Here is a 19432-nt window from a genome sequence, read left to right on the forward strand (position 1 = left end):
AGCGATACTGGTGTAGATTGTAGTATACAGTCCAGACATATTCTTAAATGCCAGGTTGGGAACAAATGTGCTACCAGGCTCCCAGACCAGCAGAGTTCAAATAGATTAGGGAACCCTGGAATGAATAACGTTGTTGAGAAGTTCACAGCTGTGTCCGGATTTGAAACCATACATTTTGCACACTGTGCAAACTGACCTATTATGCTATATTACAACTGCTATTTGAACTTCCCCAACCCTAATAACCTCTTAGATCTGCTGCCTTGCCCATTGTGAGTGAAAGTGGGAGCTAATGTAAGTGGCATTCAATGTAATTGGAGACACTCGACTCAGTTTCCCTGGAGATTTTGCTTGTGTGTTCAAAACATACAGTTATCACATACAGAAATATGTAAATAAATAAATAAATAAATAAAAACAAATTCAGAACATTTCTGGGAATGTACACAGCATGTCACAGTCAAAACCATTCAGTATTATTGCATCTAACACATATGCTGAAAGTGTGGCATGTTTTATATAAAGGTTCAAATCAAAATAACCTTCAGGCGATATAATAAGCCTGGCACTACAATTTGACTAACAGTATGAAATCACTGGATGAAAAGCTGAAGTTAAATAGGTAAAAAAAAAAAAAAAAAAAAAAAAACCCTGCTCTTCAGTTTGTATATTATTTCACAATCCAGCTTTGACTGTACAAAATATAACATGGACACAATGTTGAATAAATATTCCAACCAGGAACCTGAAATTACATGATATCAGGACCCAAGCGCCCAGGTATGATTGGAGCATTTACAAACTGCTTTTCTTTGTTTTTATTGCCCTTTGATAAAGAACAGAAACAACCAAATAAATCACAGTGATTACTTTATTTTGGCATTTGACTATTGCCCTTAACTTTTGAAAGCTACATTCAGTACCTGTACATACTGTGCACTTCCACAAACTAGTACATAGCAATATGAACAATTGAATGCAAACAGTTTTTCTAAATTTGCATAATAGGCACCACATAACTGACATCATCAAGAGGTTGGGCTCATTCCTGTACTTATAGTATGACTTTAAAGTGGGAACTCGCACATTGTGAAATAGAGGTGATTAAAAACGGTGTTTTTTGGTGTGTGTTTTAACATGCAGTGAGGTACACTTCAGGTATGTTTACCTGACTTCCATCCTTCACTCACGAAGCTATGGAAGTGCCGTATTGGTATTTCCCCTTGAAACAAAACCCCAGGAGCCTAGAAATTCCACATTCCAGCAGGTATTTGAAATGGATGCTGTGACCAGGTTATTGCTAATGCATTGAGTTTATTTACAGCCTGCCTTTTTGATTTCATACATCATAAACCTCACCACATAATTAATACAATAATATAGCTCATAGTGTATCATTGTATATTTCATAATAAATAGGATAGGAGCAAGGAAATATTAGTTATGCAGTATAAAACATGCTGCTCTACAAACATTAAAGGCCACTTTAATTATAAGTAATTATTATTATTATTATTATTATTATTATTATTATTATTATTATTATTATTATTATTTATTATTAAAGTGTTGAAAGCAAGGCTGTATTCCATCAATGGACTATATTGGCAATATAAAATAATTACAATAAAGTTGTTTCTAGAATGATAGACATTTAATTGCATGCTCTGTATAGATTTATTTTCTTTCAGTCTATTATTAAAGCTTCACTTGAATGATTTCACTTTCAACTGAAAATTACCTTGACTGGGTTTGATTCTGAGTTCCCCTGGTTTTTCACTGTCATGTTCCTAAAGGTCAGGTAACTGTGGTTAATTAGTTACAAAGTTTAGCAGAAGGTATTTGAAGTTTCCTGAAAATATCCAAGTCATTTCAAGGTGGATGTCTCATTTTTAGTTTTCAGTTGTAGTATAAAAATTTCCAAACCATAAACTAATAGGTTCAGTACATAGGACCTGGTTTATCAAGACACTCAAATGAAATTGAAATCAACGTTTTATGAATAAACTGTTAATGTTGCAAAACTAGTTACAACTCAGGAGTTTCATTTGAAGACCTAAAGGCACGTCTCAGGTGTTTGTTACTAGTTTTATAACTTTTAATTGTTTTGTTTTCCTTTCTGGAAAAATGAAAACACACAGTGTTGGTCAAGTTTTGAAGTCAGTGTGGTCTTTGATAGAGAGATGAGGGTAACAGTTGGCTGGTGCGTCTGACTTTATCCAAGAATAAAAAACCCAATCATCTCCTCAATGAAACCCACAGCAAATGGGATTTAGAGAAGGCAGATGTGCAGGCTCACCTACGTTATGAACACTGAAGGGTCTTATATCACTCCAAAACAAATACACATGGAAGACATTGCATTGGGCTACCAATATAAACAGGTGTCGTTAATCCCGTACTTTAAACCAGAAACAATACCTTCTGTAATAAGTGTTTGTTCAGCATGCCAATCAGTATAAATGATGATAAGAACACTCACATATAATGTTTCTGTTATATGTATTCTAATCATCAGTATATATATTAGCTCAAAGAGCCAGCTGCCATATATATATATATATATATATATATATATATATATATATATATAATATATATAGTATATATATATTATATATATATCGTAAAGAACGGAGCATCTATATATCGTAGAAATAGTCTAATATATATATAATGCGGAGTCGTCTTGCCTAAAGACCATGAGCATCCTTTATCAGATTGCAGAATTGCTATTCAGTCCCTCAGCAGGATGATTAAAAAGATATTTCTCTATTTATCCGCTACTATTCAAAGTGTGGATGCAGCCAGAACATACAATACAGATAAATCATCAACAACCCGCCGTCCAAGAGGACACCAGATTGCACCTCCAGTAGCATTTTAGCAAGCTTCTATATTAGGGTTATTATTTATTTCTTAGTAGATGCACTTATCCAGGGCAATTTATTGTTACAAAATATCACAGTACAAAGTATCGCATTAGAAAATATCACATTACAAGTTATCATATTATGACATAATGATATGAAATTATGAATATCATAATACAAATAAGAGCAGTTATGAAAGCACAATAAGATCACATTCAAGTAAGAGCAAAATAAAGAATATATTATAAGAGCAAGTTTGACTCAGAGCATTATAACTTATACTAAATATTAGCTTTCATGAGTAAAGTCTAGTAAGAAGATGTAGCAAGTATAATAAATGGATGAGAATGATTTGACAATAAGAGCAAATACAAAAAAAAAAAAAAAAAAACAGTAGGGTTACCTAGTGAAATCAAATACAAGATACAGTTACAATGAAGATTGTGTTGTTTTGGCAATTTCAACCAGAACAAATTAGATTTTTGTAGAAATAATGGTAACAGCAATACAAAATGAGGGAATTAATGTACAAATACAGTAAATGATATTCTATATTTTAAAGTAAATCTTGTGATGTAAACAAACACAACAATAAGATCTTGGAAGATCCCAGCTCTCCTCCCACTCTCATTTCTGTTTGTGTGTACATGTATAAATAATAGGAACTGCCATCTGTGCATCAGACATTTAAACATCAAGGTAAATCGGACAAGAAACTCACATGATCAAGGTAATGTTTTGTTTTATTTTGTAATGTTTTATTGTCTGGGATGGCCACTCCGAGATATCACATCTCGTTTACAAAGTGGGTCCCAGAAATGTGTCTCTTCAGTGAACACATCTTCGGTGGTCTGTCTTATCAAATCATGTTATCGCCACTTGGTAAGATTTCTACAAATATAAGATTGATCAATTTCACCAGAATATCAATTGAACTTTTTTAACTGGAGCCAATTGTCAATTTGTCAGTGTAAAAAAAAGTATTGATTGGTATTTTCCTCAAATGAAATACATTTTTTTCTTGACTTAGATTTTATTTATTTTTTGAAGATGGACCTGCTGTGGAGTTTGCTATCGATTGCATGTTTATTCCTACAACTTGAAGGATACACCATGGTGCTCAAACCTAACGGTACGTCCCTTTGTTTTTGTACTACATACACATGATATAGAATTAGATTCGTTTGTTTCCTCTCTCAATTAAATATGTGTCTTGTGTATTCCTTATAACTTTGTTTTTTTACACAGTTAACCCTAACATAGAACTAATACTGTATATTATTGTTTGTATAGAATCTATAGAATGTGCTGTCAGTCATAGTCACCCATAACTGGGAAGAGTTGTTAAATAATGTAGGGCAGAATGGTGGTTTAGATTTGAATATAAAACAATGGACCTGTTCAAGCTACTTCTGCAGAACCCTACAAAGCTGCCAGACTTTATATGGTTTCAGAAGTTATGAACATGTGGCATGCTTAGCTGTATATCGAAGCATTCTGACATTGCTCAGATAGATCCAGAAACCATTGAATTTGCTTATTGGTAACAAGGTCAAAATGTCACACTTGTCATGCAAAAATAGAAACTGACAGCTATAAGCCTGATTGTGACTTCTCGAACTTAAATTGCAGTTCTTGCAACTCTCCTGTCTGTGCCTCCCTTGAAACCCCCAGCCGTTATTACCCAAGTAGATACAAATGTCCAATTGAAATTGAAAGCCTTTTAGTTCTGCATCTTTATAGCAAAAGCTGACCTCAGTTTAAGTGCAGTTATATTACAGCTAGAACACAGACACCCAGGATGGAAGCAAGCTCATTGAGGCTCTTTGGGGCAGTGTTGGGTGTACAATGTGTTGTTTCTGTCTCTTTTTAGTTGTTGTTGTGGATGTTGACATGACACCCAACACACCCAGCCAATGCAGAAATGTGACACTCCAATGTGGGGAACAAGACCCCAGTGTGTACTGGCAGAGGAAGAAACAGAAGATAGGGAAGGGGAGTGAGCTAACCATTTGCGTGGAGGATTTCCCAGATGCTGGGAACTTCACCTGTCACAATGATAATGGAGACATTCTCAACCACACCCTAGTGTTAATTCAAGTGACAAAAAATGACAGAGGAGAGCATCCCAAACAAATACTTCAAGAAATCTCTGGTAAGTTACTGCATATTTCAGGGATTTACATCAGGGGGTGTTTTGGTTTTTAGGAGCTTTGACTACCGGTATTGATTATTAAAAAAGAATAACAGCATTAACAATGCAAGCTTAGTCTACTTCTTCTGTGTTTGTTCTACCAAAGTCAAGTTGCTTTTTGTGCAAGCCCTGTACATGAGCAGACAGGAGACTATTAATAACTTTAACAATGTAATTTACTCACCAAGAAAAAAACATTTTTTTTATTTTTTTTTCAGATCAAATGTATATTAAATGTGAAACAAAAAACTACTCTGGTGTATTTGAGTGCTCGTGGAATCTAAATGTGAATCCCAACACTGTCCAGATTTTAGCTGAAGCTTATCGGCCAAAGTAAGTTTCATTTGCTTCTCAGTCATGTGTAAATCCGTTCTGGAAACAGCTCACTCTTGTTTAAAATAAACTGCACTCTATAACACTTTTACTGCAGTAATTTGGATGACCTGTTTCAGTAGTACTGTAAATACAGATTCAGTTAAACAGTGAAATAAACTAAAAATGACATGTTTTCTAAATCTGTAATTTTACCCATTACTGATATAAAGGTTTTCCACATTCATTTTTTTCTGTCCATTAGACAGTAGACTCAGTGGAACTGGACACTGTTCAGCTCATTCACAATATTGATTGTAATCTGTACTAAAAATGCCTTGTCTAGTCTTTGTTTGGGCTATTTAGATTTCATTAAAATCAAATAATAACCCTTTGAGAAATCAGAAGCAATAAGTGCTTTCCACACTTATCATAGAACTATGATATTGAAATGTGGTTTCAAAAGCCAGGATCACAAGGCATTATGTCCCAATAGCTTGGTCTGGAATATCGATGTAAATTGAACCAGCTAAAAAAAGTGCATTTCAGTGTATGGTGTGGATACTTTCTCTAATACAGTTCCAGCATCTCCTGCACTGTTCATGATCAGGACAAATCCAGGGCTATCTGTCATGAATTGACATATTGCCCATTCCAAGAAGAGCAGGAGAAAGTACAAGTTCATTTGTATGCAATCGATGGGCCACGCTTTGAAAGCTACTCCAATCAGTTCTTCCTTGCAGATATTGGTAAGTTATAATAGTTAATGCAATGTTATGATTGCCAAACACTACTGCATAGATATTCACATTAATTTGAACACAATTGTTAAAAACATTTGTATTTCATTACACTATGTCAGCATACTCTGTCTACTAGTTTACAGTGATAATAACAATCTCTAAACTAATAACTATTTTGATCTATAGCATTAAAACACTCAATAGTCCTTTTTTTTTCACCACAAATTCTAATTCTGAAGTTCTGAAAGCTGTGTGAACCTCTAATTTTAAAGTTCAGTGCAGACACTCAAGAGGATTGGGATGTCATACCTATTATATGACAGCACAGTGGTCTGTGGTTAGTAGGAATCTCCATACTGCAGTGAAAAGTCCACACCTGTTTTAGAAAAACGTATACTGCCATCTAGTGGGAAAAAAGGAGATAGCAGATCATACTTTCTAAAAAACTGAATTTCTTCATATAACACAGTTAAGCTATAGAGAACTGAAATGCAAATTGAGAGCATCTGTGACGTGTTACTTTTTGTTTTGAATGTGCTCAGTGACACCAGAGAAGATACCAATTCACAAGAAAGACGAGGGAGACAAGAAGGTTATCGTGTCCTGGGAGTACCCCAACTCCTGGGATAAACCACATTCCTACTTCCCTTTGAAGTTTGAAGTTAAAGTACTCAAAAACAAAAACAACTGCAACCATGAAGTGCGTTCGAACCAGCTCACATGTAATCACAAGGTGCCATACAAGGTGTGGTGGTTAAACCAAGTTTAAAACATAGGATAACAAGTCCACTCATATGCTGTATATCGCAATGTTTTATTTTAATGCAGAGAAACCCCAAGGGTTAAATCAGGGTCCCTCACCCTTCTTAAAGTTCACCACGGGCAATTCTAACCTGTTTAACCCTTTGCTACTTCTAAAGGCTGAATTTATGAAGTGAGATTGTTGTTAGACCACAAGGAATTATTACAGCTTTAAGAAGTGGTATCATTTCAAGACCATTATTATTATTATTATTTATTATTATTATTTATTATTATTATTATTATTATTATTATTATGGGATTTCCCATCATAAATAATGCGCATACTGTACCACTGACTAAAATGATATTACAGGCGGGTATTATTCTTCAATTTATACGAATGTTTAAACATACTTCAGAGTGGTATTTTATGACTGAAATGCATGTTTCTTTTGAAAATAGGGCTCCTTTCATTGCTTCACTGAAGAGAGAAGCCTGCGGTTCAACCATAGCACCAAGAAGTACATTTTCTGTTTAAGAGCTAAAGACATGTACAGCGACTCTCCCTGGAGTGAATGGAGTGAAATGTATGTATAATCCAAGACTGGATATAGCATTTGCACTGTATGTACTGTAAAATGTGAACTTGCGAGATGATTACAGTTTGTGATGGATACTTTCGTTTTTCACATTCACTGTCAGGTACTAGTTTACTGTACGTATAATGCTATAGTGTGTCTATTTATTATCAGGATTCTACTGTCCTCTGACCTCTGAGCCAATCAGCAACAAGCTATTGAGGTCAGAGGATGGGGAGAAGACCTGTCTCATACACATGTATATTGCGTAAATTCAGCAGATAATAACACATAACAGAACTGTTTATAGAAGGGGACGAAAGGGCACAGACTTTTTAAACTTCAGATAATGGTAAGGATAGATGTCATCAACATGTTATTTAAAGATCTATTTGAGTCATTTAAATATTTGAATGCATTTGATTTAAACAAAAACAAAAAATAAATAAATAGATTCCTTTTTTTTTTTTTTTTTTTGTAGCAGCTCCAAAAAACTAATAATTAAGAAACAAAGAAATGAAAACCGTGACAGAAAAAAACAACAGCAAACACAGTGATGAGCTGTGTACGCCTTCTATGTAACAGAATCCTCGACAGATTTTAAAGCTCCGCTCTCAGCCATCCCATAATTATTCAACATACAGCATATAGCACAGGAAATGCTGCTGTTGTATACACTGTAAAGGAGTAAGCTTAAAAAGGATCATAAGCTATTATTATTATTATTATTATTATTATTATTATTATTATATTATAATAAATAATAATACTGATAAACTGAAGAATTACTTATACTGTTACACAATGTCTATAAAGATCCATTACAAACTGCTACAAGTTTAATTTAATATAATCCTTGATATGACAAAATTACATAAACTACTTTAGTTGATACGATAAATAGATAATAAAAAAAGACATTATTTGCAATCATGAAACGTTAGTACTTTTACACTCAGTTAAGTTACAGAAATATATATCTTTTATATTAAAATATATATTATATATATATATATATATATATATATATATATATATATATATATATATATATATATATATTTTTTTTCTTCTATTTATTTTCCCAATAGAAGAAAAATAACTTAAATGGACATTGTGTTTTAGTAAAAATAATGTTGTATTGAAGTTTCACCTGATGAAATAAAAAAAAAAAAGCTATCATACTTCCCACAGTATAATTTACATCAATCATATTTCTCTTCAGTGCCTTTTCAATAATATCCCATTACACTTTGGGTGCACTGCCATCATATTATTATTTTACATAAGACTAAATGTAATTACAATTTAATTTCATTGTATTTTGTAATAGTTTTCCCAGTATTCATTGTAGACAATAGATTCCCTTTACTTATTAAAGTAAACATGAACATGCAATAAATGCTACCAAACCTGTCTGGATCAGCAGTGACATTTAAGAAAGGGGAGCCTACATGTGTCTTTCTATTACAATCTTCAGCTCCCATGCATCTGATGTCTTATAGAGAGACGGCTGGTTTATGAATATGTGCAGCGTCTGTCTACATTCCTTGAGGGTCTTTTTAAGTTCAAATAACTAATTTTGCTGACCACTGGGTCTGTCCTGTGTATACACTCCAGTAATAAACTGAAAGGCCATGTTTTGGGATGTCTTGTCCTGTGCTTTATACTTTACATAGTCATGTTGCAAGGCTGCTGTTGTTAAGATTAATACATTTGATTGTCTTATATTTCTTGAATATCTTTTTTTTTTTTGTTGCTGTTTTACACAGCTGTTGAATTTATTTTTGCAACTCCATCTTGTCAACTCCATCAGCCTGAACCCTACAGTGACACACGTGTCGTCTTTTAATTCTGCTATCAATGTTCCTTCTACGCCGAAGCCAGTTTGTATTATGGCTTGCAAAGGCTGATTGCTATATTATTACTGACAAAGAAAATGCTTTTTTCAAGATTTTGTTTTTGCTTGTTTGTATTTGCTTGCCTCTACCACACATCATACCGCATGCACCAATACTGGACACACGGACTGATATTAACATACTCTGGAAAATGTGTTATCTTTGTTTGACGCAAGAATGCATACAGACTGTGAAAATAAGCAATTTCTGTTTCCTGAAACTTTCCTCACCTCATCTCTATACTATTATTAATGTCCATTTCATACTATAAACTAGACCGTGGTACTCTCCCAAGTCTCTTGCATGAGGGCCCTTAGCCCATTAAGTACTAAATTAACATTAAAACATAAGCTGCATTTATGTAATTTGATACATTGCATTTCTACATTTGCGGTTAACAAAATTAGAGTAAGTTATCATAACACTACAGTAAAAGAGAACGTTTAAATGGCAAAATAGCCTTTACTCAAATGAGGACAATGGCACTGAATGAGTTCTTCTGAACACATTGCTTGACTGCTGGTAGTAAAACTCTCTTTGATTACTTTTATCTGTTTCATGAGAATTTGTTTTCTCTTTTGCTTTCAGAGTCCTTCGTGATCCTGGGCAGCAGTGCTGGTTGAAGGATTATTATTATTCTTTGTGTTCTCTGAAGCACCATTACTCCCTATGTCATGTCACAAAGACGCTGGCTTCACCCACTATAAGCACACACTTATTACTGCTTGCATAACTTTATATGCTGTAAACAAATTGCACACACATTATGGACACATGCTTTTACAAGCACACATATTTTGTAAGTGTGTATTCTTCTCATTAATTCTGGTTTATGTATTACATTTTTTTCACAAAAATTATTATTTGTTTAAATATCTAATCTGTGATGCATTGTTGTGCATTTTATAATCCATAAAATGTATTTTAATTTTTATATTGCACATATAGAGTTTCTAAATTATTGCATTTGAAAATATTTGTTTTGCATTAATGTAACCTGGTTGTGCTGACAAACAATAAACTTCAAGTCTATGGAATTTCACAACAACTGTTCAATAGCAATTCATAAGGATTTATGTCCATTATTATTATTATTATTATTATTATTATTATTATTATTATTATTATTATATTATTATTATTATTATTATTATTATTAATAAGATTATTACTATACTACCCTATTTAAAATTGTAGCAGTATTCTGGAGAATTCAGGTTTCAATGACCACTGATCAAGGGCAGTATTGTATACAGAAACAGCTGTGTATTTGTGCAGTCACTGAAGAATTCTGCTGCATAATTACTGTTGGCTTGTTTTCTGTCATTCACTCATGCACTTACCTTGTCAGATCCAGTAAAGTGACACACACACAGTTGTGCCTGTGGGAGGTGAACCTCCATCATACAAAACCCAAATCGACAGTTAGGCCAGACGTTTTATTTGTTCAACTGGGTATTCTAGCTCTGCGTCACAGTGTTGAATTCAGTACAAAAACAATGTGCTGCCATGCCCTTTTCATCGCAATTGCTTTTAGAAAGTTACAAATGCCAGACATAATCCTTCTGTCCATTTTGTAGATCTCTCTGTGTTGTCATTAAAATAAAGAGGCATGCTTGGCATTCATTAGATATTCTGAGTAACCATTAGCTTGTTTCATTAGATACCTTCCTGAGATATCAATCTGCACTGTGTTAGCTCTTTGTAACAATAGCTCTTATCTTGGAATTAAGCAATAATACCTTAGAACTGTCATCTACTCTCCACCTGGTGAATGACATTGAAATATATCTAAATTAAAAAAACAAAGTAACTGGAAGGAAAGCCAAGCATTGAAAAGGAAGATAAATATGTTATTTAAAGACTCTTTACCGGTTTCTAACTGCAATAAAACCTTGACTATCTGGCATTACGTCGCTTGCTGACCTTGTCTCTATCCTCCCCGACGTGGTCAGCTGCCAGGCAGCAGTGTTCTCTAACCAGGGCTGCATCTCTTAAATAATAAACAATGACAATACCAAGCCGTGCAAAAGACATGGTTTGATTATCAGGTAATGCCCAGAAGGTATTGTTGCTATCGGTAACAGTTTTTCATTGATGTCTGTCTTTATGTTATTATTATTATTTTTTTAAATATATGCTAAAGTCACTTCATATTTGGGGTAGTATGCCCATCAAAGCTGATACCTTTGGAAGACACTTGGGCATACTGTACTGCTTCAGTTTGGATACCTGTATTAATTATAATCATAATGGCTTGTCTAGGTCTTCATTTGTGAACATGATGGCCCAGCTGTTATTTGTGCTTATGATGTGTTATCACCAGCTCTTGAGTTTTCTTGTTTAGTTACTTATCTGCCCCAAAGGGTGAACTTTCTTATTTTTTTTTTATCAGATCAAGGATGAGCTGCTACCTTTGGCTACAGAACTGTGGGTCTCCTCCCAGCTGCACGGCAGCACTCATTTTGTCACGAACATTAGCCTATTTTTAGCTGCAAGGGAAACAGATTGTCTTTTTTCTGACATACAGCAAAACATGTAAATGTGTTACAAGGTAATACTGTTTCATTATACTGATAGCTAACAGGCGGACTAACAGTTGAACACATTTACAAAAATTATTAACACCCAAGATCCAGCAACGGCAGTAGCAGGTTGAAGCAAATACAAGATTAACAAAATGAACAATTAAAAAAAAAAAAACATAAATAAAAATAATAAAAAAAAACATACAAAATCTATTATTTTGTGTCATTTCAGTCAGGACAATCTTAGTTAAATAACCACCTTTATTATAGTACAAAATATGAACCCAAACAATGGTTGAAGAAAAATAAAAAGTAGAATACAAATAGTTGGAGCACAGCCTCATCCTTCAGAGCATTACAGTGCTGCCTGCTAAAAACAAAGAATAATTCAAAAGCACGGCAGGACTGCGTTTGCGAAATAAGTTTATATACCTAATAGGTTAATGGGAACTTGCCGGTAATTGGCTTGTGGATTGACCAATAAACTGCATTAATGATACTATAGATTTCTGACCTGAAAACCTTTCAAGCTTTATATTAATTTGTTTACTTTAAGGGACAATCAAAGCATAGTTTCATTATTTTGTTTAACTTTTTTTATTAGAAAAGTATACTTTGCTAAAAGATCATTATAATATCAAGGGATTTACCAACGCTTTTGAAAATCCCTATGACCAGATCTGCTTCAGACAACAGTCAGGCCCCCCTGTTTATTGGAAACGAAGGTTGATTTTCTGAATGACAAATTACCTAAAAGTCTTCACAAAAGTCAGCCCTCAACCTCTCCTGACTCACCCTGCAGCCTTAAAGGGGGAAGGTAGTATCATACACCAGCGGAGAGGAAGCGCTGGTGTTGTGCTTCGAATGATGAAACTGTGGACCAATTATTCATGTGATGTATTTCAAACTGTTATGAGTATGGAGGTGTTTTCACCTTTATCTAAACGAAATGGCCACAGTGGGAAAATGCAATGTAGTACCATGATTCAAGGCATGAATCATGTTAGATTTTGAAAATATCTTCATTGCATTGTTTTGAGGCCACGAGTGTCCCAAATAATAGCTTACATCCTAAATTACACTAAATTACAAATAAAGAAAGTTACATAAACCATGATCATCAGGTAATCCAAAATGTGGACTTTATATGATAGTTTGTTGTCATTTTTTAAAAGCAGCTAGTGTATAAGGATAGTGGAGTCCTATAGTAAAAACAGAAAAAATAAAAGATGCATAAGCATTAAGCCCACCCACCTTAAGCCTACCCATATAAAACAGTGTCATCCAATAGCTTAAGATAATCAACCTAAACATTGGAGGCTGTGTAAACAAATAAGTATAAAAAAAGAAACAATATGAGAGATAAAGTATTGCTGACAATGGAATTTGACCCGTACTCAACCCAAATCTGTATTTTCATCAGAAACAATGCCTGCAGATTAAACACCCTTAAAGATATGTAGCAGGTGAAGCAGCTTGCACAAAATGGTTACTAGGAGACAGCGAAGAATCATTCAATATAAAACCAAACCTTTTTAAGGACTTTGCAGTGAACAGTACTATTTATCTAAAAGAAAATAAGCAAATACAACAACCCATGTGAATCTGCATTCTATAGCTAATCAACAACTCTGATCCTTCAAAAAGGCAAATGTCTTTGTTTATTAAAAATCTAAAATGTCTCTAGTTGAGCATTTCATTGGTAAATTTGGATATTGCTGTAGTGCAGTGAAATGGGCCTGCTTTCTCTGCAGTTTCCGCAGTTGAAAAGAAACACTTTGACAGTGATAGACCATAAATTATTAAAGGATTACTTTAGGAACTGGTTTTTGGCCTGAAGCCATGCAGCACTTTAAAAGGTGTTACCTTGCGTGACTGCAGCTAAAATGCAATCCCATTCCCTTCTAAATACACATTTTCATTGAGCAGTGGAGTGGCACAGCTCCAAGCTCCTGCTTGAAAGAAACTGTTTCAAATGCAAGGTTTATTTATGTTTCTATTCACTTTTATAACACTTTAAATGTGAATAGAACTAGGTTGCAATTTATTTATTTATTTATTTTTAAATCATGATTAAATCATTTTTAATAACAATGAATTAATTAAAGTTAGCAAAGCTTAGGTTAATTATTTTAATAATGGAATACGGTAAAATATTACATGTTGTTCATACTTTCTTTCACAACAGAACCTTGCATTAACAAAAGCAGTAACAAATCAAATTCATATTTATAACAGCATCATCAGTATTTATTTTGGTCTATTTATGTTAAAGTCATGCTGTCGACCTTTCAGAAACACCAAGGTAACAAAACACATTTCAAACAATGACAATGCAAATAAAAATGCAATAATATAAAAACATATTTTAAAAATAACTTGAGCATTAATTACACATTACCCCTGGTACTAGAGAGGATTTCCCCTCAGTCCGTGTAAGAGAAGATGGTTTTGGAAAGCCTCGTTTCCACCTCCAGTTTGTGAGTTCTAGCATCCCTGTGTTTACTCTGGCTGCAGCAGAAGATGGAAAGGAAGATCTGGCTCAAAACGTCATATTACTTCTTAATTTACAACCCTTACAAAATATTCCACATCTAGCTGGTTTCACGCTGTCCAACTAGACAGGGCTTACTTAATTGCCACTAGACAGAACTGGTTTGCAAAATTGTCCCATATTTGATTTATAATATATTGGTAAATGGACTATACAGTCTAAACTACACATCTGAAAGAATAACTAACATATCAAAAGCTAGAACAAATCAAACAGCTACTTGCGTGGTAGATCCACCTGCAAAGTGAATTAACCTCTTTATACCTGAGAGTTTGACAGCTGATGCTGGTGAGTTACTGACCCCTGAAAGACAAAGGCCAGCACTATAGCTCACCATGTGCCTTGCCAATAAGATCTGCTGTAGAACCAGCCGCTGGTGATTGTGACAGAGCCACTGCAATGCTGACTGAGGTGATCAGCAATTTCAACCACATGAGCTACACAGGGACCCCATGTTGGGATTCGATTTATATTTAGATTCTCCTGCCAGTATGGATGTCATTGGAGCCTTTGACTGAAAAAATGCACTATGAAGTAATGTACATAGGATTGATAACGTATAATAAGAAAATGTCAATATGTGATTAATCTTAGATAAATGGATATTGGACAACCTCCATTGCTAGAGTTATTTCTAATAAAGTCTATTGAAGAATGCCTTGTGGACAATTCAAATAAGACCCCTTAGGACTGGGGCTGATGTTAAAGTGAGGGTGAGTTTGTTTGTTTTCAACATCCTTTTCAGAAATGAAATTCACCTGTTTCATAGCTAGTATCATCAGGCCTGCAGATGTTCAATAGAACATAATATATTTATGTATCAAAGGAAACAAGTTTAGCAATTTGCTTAGCAAAATCAGCCCCACAGTTGCACAATATTTTAAAAAGTGTTAAAAATGTTAGCACCGGGCACTTTTTTAAAACTATATCACTTTTTTTTTTTGCCTGTCCTACAAATAAAAGGCTGTTTTTTTACATAATTTTGATTTTGTAGTGTTTTTTTGTTGCCACTCTTCAAACAGCAGTGTGCAGATCATTTTGGATTTTTAATTCACGCATTTGCAGATCTGCACCTGGTTTTGTTTGTTTGTTTGGACATCGCTTTTAAGGCGCCATAAGGACTTCCTTTAAAAATATTAGCATGTCAATAAAACACACATGAATAATATTTAAATATATTTAAAAAAAAAAAAAAAACACTATTGGTATATCAGCTTTTTTTACTCAGTGCAATTCATGTTAAGCTTGGCAAGTAATAAAAGTGTCATTTAATTTTGCACAAATATTTAGTCAACCACCTGGATGGTGTCTTAATAATTTTTGTTTTTTCATTCAGAAATCTGTCACCTTAAAATAGCTAAAGGAATTGTTAGTGAACACTAAAGGAAGGAATCATTCCATTCATGCTGAATGGCTTTTTAAAATGTCTTTATTGCTTTCAAGAAAGCATGTCTTATTGCTACACAACTATAATTCCAAGGGTACTCAGGTTCACTTCCTGGCTTTGCAACGTTGCCAATCATTGCTGGAGATTCCACGGGAAGCATTGCATTGGCGTTCTCGTGGGTCAGGGTGGTCACATCGGTAGGGAGTCTCCTCCTCACAGTATGGGTGCCCTGGCTTGCCAAGAGGACCCTTTCAGGGCTGGCCTTTGTCCTCTAGAGGCTGACAGCTTGCCAACCTCCGTTCCTGGCAGAGGGGATTGGCTTGGCAGTGGCTCTACTGACCTTCACCTCTCCTGAGCTGTTGTGCGCTGAAGGAACATAAAAGGACATTACAAATCGGAGAGAAAGACAGGGGTGCAGATTCATATTATTTTAAATGGACCTGCTTTCTTTTGAAACCTTTTTTTGACAGTGCAACAGGAAATTTTACTTTCTTTTATTATCGAAACATTCTTAGCTCTAATCGTATTGCTTAAAATGCACCTGGTTATTTTAATTATAACTTTGCAGAGTTCTCTGATGAGTCTAATATTCCAGTTAAATACACATATTTATTGTAATACAGACTTTGCGCTATAAGTCACATTAGCCACTAATTATTGGTTACAGGCTGAAATTATAGGACCTTGAAAAAAAGATTATAGTTGTGTTGTGCGGATTTCATTGTTCTTCAAAGGAAAGTACTTATCCCTGGCTACAATAAATATTCTAGCCAGCAACTAATCCATCAACCATGAGGCACGCAACAAACTGAGTTCATATAGAACAGTTAAAATGAGGCTCAATTTAGGGGGATGTGAAACCTACCGATAGTAATATACTGATTGAGGTAAACCACAAAGATGAAATATTAGAAATGTACATGCTTCTAAGGATTATACTGCATTGATTACATGATTGCAATAGAAAAGCATGTACAGTACAATGTACTTCCTGAAAATTAGGGTTACCAGCAAGGCAACTTTTACTGTGGGGTCATCTCTCCAGTAAGTGTTATCATGACAGTACAGGTATAGAAATCCTGTCTAAGCTGTATTTTAAATATGGAGTGGATCGAGACAGTAGGCTAGTAGACAGTACAGTTTTTATTTATTTATTTTTTTTTTTAATGTTCCAACTGCTATTACAAAGTTCATTAACCAAATAATGTAATAGTTTGGCAAGAGCAGCGACTGGAACTGTATATGAATAAAGCAGAAACAATATATTATATATGCCTCAGTCTGTAAGATACATTTTCTAAGCGATTTTAATTAATTGTGTTTATATATTAGTCGTTGCATGTTGAACACTGGTATATAATGTATTTTTCTATACTGTTGTATATGTGAAGATATGTATGTGGAACCTACATTTTTATATATGAAAAAAGCAGCCTTGCAGCTTTTGTATCTGCAACAGGGTTATTTCAGTTTCTAAAAACAAAATGTTATGAGCTGTGCCTGTCACGCAATCTTTTGAGGTCAGCCTTTTCCCAGGCTTGCTTGCTGCAGTTCCCATCTCTGATAGCACGCACAGCTCAGAGATTGCATCCTCCTTCTTCAGCAGGAGGGCTGGTGCTCTCAATCACCTGGTGAAAAGCACCACACCTGTTCACAGAGCTGCACTGACACTTATCCAGTGCAAACAGCATCCACAACTGCCTTCACTAACGCATAAAAAGGATTAACATTTGTGATACAGCTTTGCACACCGTATACTAACTGTGCTCAGTTCAAATCCTGTCTTTAAAAACAAATAATACAGAAACAAAACAGATATACCACTAACAATATACAGTCTATATAAATGTAATAGTGCTATCGACAACATGCATCTTATATATCTGTACACATTTTGATAGCGCTTATCACATAGTCTTGTGTATTAACTGTTAACAACAAGCCTACGTTACAAACTAAGTTCTAACAAAGCTTTCAACGAGTATAGTTTAATTATATATTAACTATAATATATATATATATATATATATATATATATATATATATATATATATATATATATATATATATATTATATATATTATAAATGTATAAGCCATCAATGCTCATCAGACACCTCGGCTGATATAGGGATTATCAAGGCACTTTTAAAGAGGTTACTGTAGTTATGTTTATTAAATGAGATCATGTTTTACATCATTTTTACATTTTTGTATTACTTTGCACTATAGTGTCTATCTCCCTTTGCTTAAACATATGTGTATTCTAAACATAAGGGTTGCAAATAACACATGACATGGTTAGATGGCAGTTTCGTGCAATACTTCCAGAAAAAAAGAAAAAGTCATGTCATTAATAATGAGCAAACAACCCAAGCACAGACAGTAGAACCTGGGGCCATAACATCAATCAATCACATTGAACTGAAGATGCTCACGCAAAGAGTGACAAGATGAAACTATCTGCAAACATGACTTCCCTGTAGTCACTGAAAAAAAAAAAATAATAATATAGGTGTCTTGAATGAATGAAAGCACACTTTAATTAACCACAGCTTGTTAATTAACAAGCTTGTTTGTATACTCAAAGATGCCAACATGTACCTTTACTGGAATATTTCTCGAAGCACATTAAAACATTACTGTACTTTTCAATATATTAGTGCAATGACAACACTGAATGCATGCCACAGTAATGAGTCCAAGCCCAGTTTTCAATTATGTTTGCATCAAGGGAGAGTATTTAGTCAGAAATACTTTAATGGAGATATTTACTGCCAGCCTCGGTTTTAGTCAGTCTGTGTTGGCAGCCTTGCTAAAATCAGCCACCATTACACCTGCAGCAGGTCACAGCCAAGATACTCCATGAAATGTAACAAAATAAAGAATGTAAAGAAAACACAATATGGTAGGAAGCTTTCTGTGTTATTTCAGTCACTGGAACATTTCACTTGTCTTCAATACATACGGTATAGATGTACACTAGATTAAAAAAAACAAAAATTCACTTTGGCTAACTGACGGTTTCAGTTAAAGCAACGCTTTCATTTATTTACTGTCATGAAAAGGAAGCCGTCTTTCCTTGTTAAATTGATATCCATTGACACCCATATCCCGAGGCGATCAAGGATACCTGCTTTGTTACGATCATGCTGACCTTTTAGTGATGTTGGCTTGACACAGCCCTGCATCTTCCACTAACCTCAAGCTTAAAGGCTGTATGAAATGTTATCTTAATAATGGAAATGCCAGATCCTAATACTGCTGCACCGAAACTCAGAAACGTGTTCTTTTCACAGTATTTAGGTGGCACAGGATCAGAATTGTGCTACAGGGGCTGCCTATATGGAGTATAAAGGAGGCATTGTCAATGTTAGTAATTCATTAACACTGGCTTGTGGGTAGTCACGGCTGGGTAAATGGAAGGTAGCAATCATTCCTTATTAAAACAGATCAAACTAGAAATATCCACTGAAGAGGATACAGAAGGGTTTTTTTAGCCAGTTTTAAAGCTTATGACAGACTCTGGAATGAAGGATGCCCAAATAATCCTTGGATGCCAAAAGACTGTGAGATATAATCCCACAGCTCCAGATGCAGAGTAAGGCACAAGAAACGC

At 34.5% G+C, this 19432-nt stretch overlaps 1 protein-coding gene across 1 annotated transcript; it reads left to right on the forward strand.

Annotated features, from left to right (window-relative positions):
- Positions 1–3909: 3909 nt before the first annotated feature.
- On the forward strand, positions 3910–10136 carry LOC121297552 (interleukin-12 subunit beta-like). The gene is made up of 7 exons (XM_041223912.1): positions 3910–4005; positions 4747–5028; positions 5286–5400; positions 5959–6128; positions 6665–6867; positions 7329–7453; positions 9934–10136. The coding sequence occupies exons 1-7, from the start codon at positions 3924–3926 to the stop codon at positions 10076–10078; spliced, it is 1122 nt and encodes a 373-aa protein (XP_041079846.1). The 5' UTR covers positions 3910–3923; the 3' UTR covers positions 10079–10136.
- Positions 10137–19432: the final 9296 nt, after the last annotated feature.

The sequence above is a fragment of the Polyodon spathula genome, chromosome 22 (genome assembly GCF_017654505.1).
Source record: "Polyodon spathula isolate WHYD16114869_AA chromosome 22, ASM1765450v1, whole genome shotgun sequence".
NCBI classification, from domain to species: Eukaryota; Metazoa; Chordata; class Actinopteri; order Acipenseriformes; family Polyodontidae; genus Polyodon; species Polyodon spathula.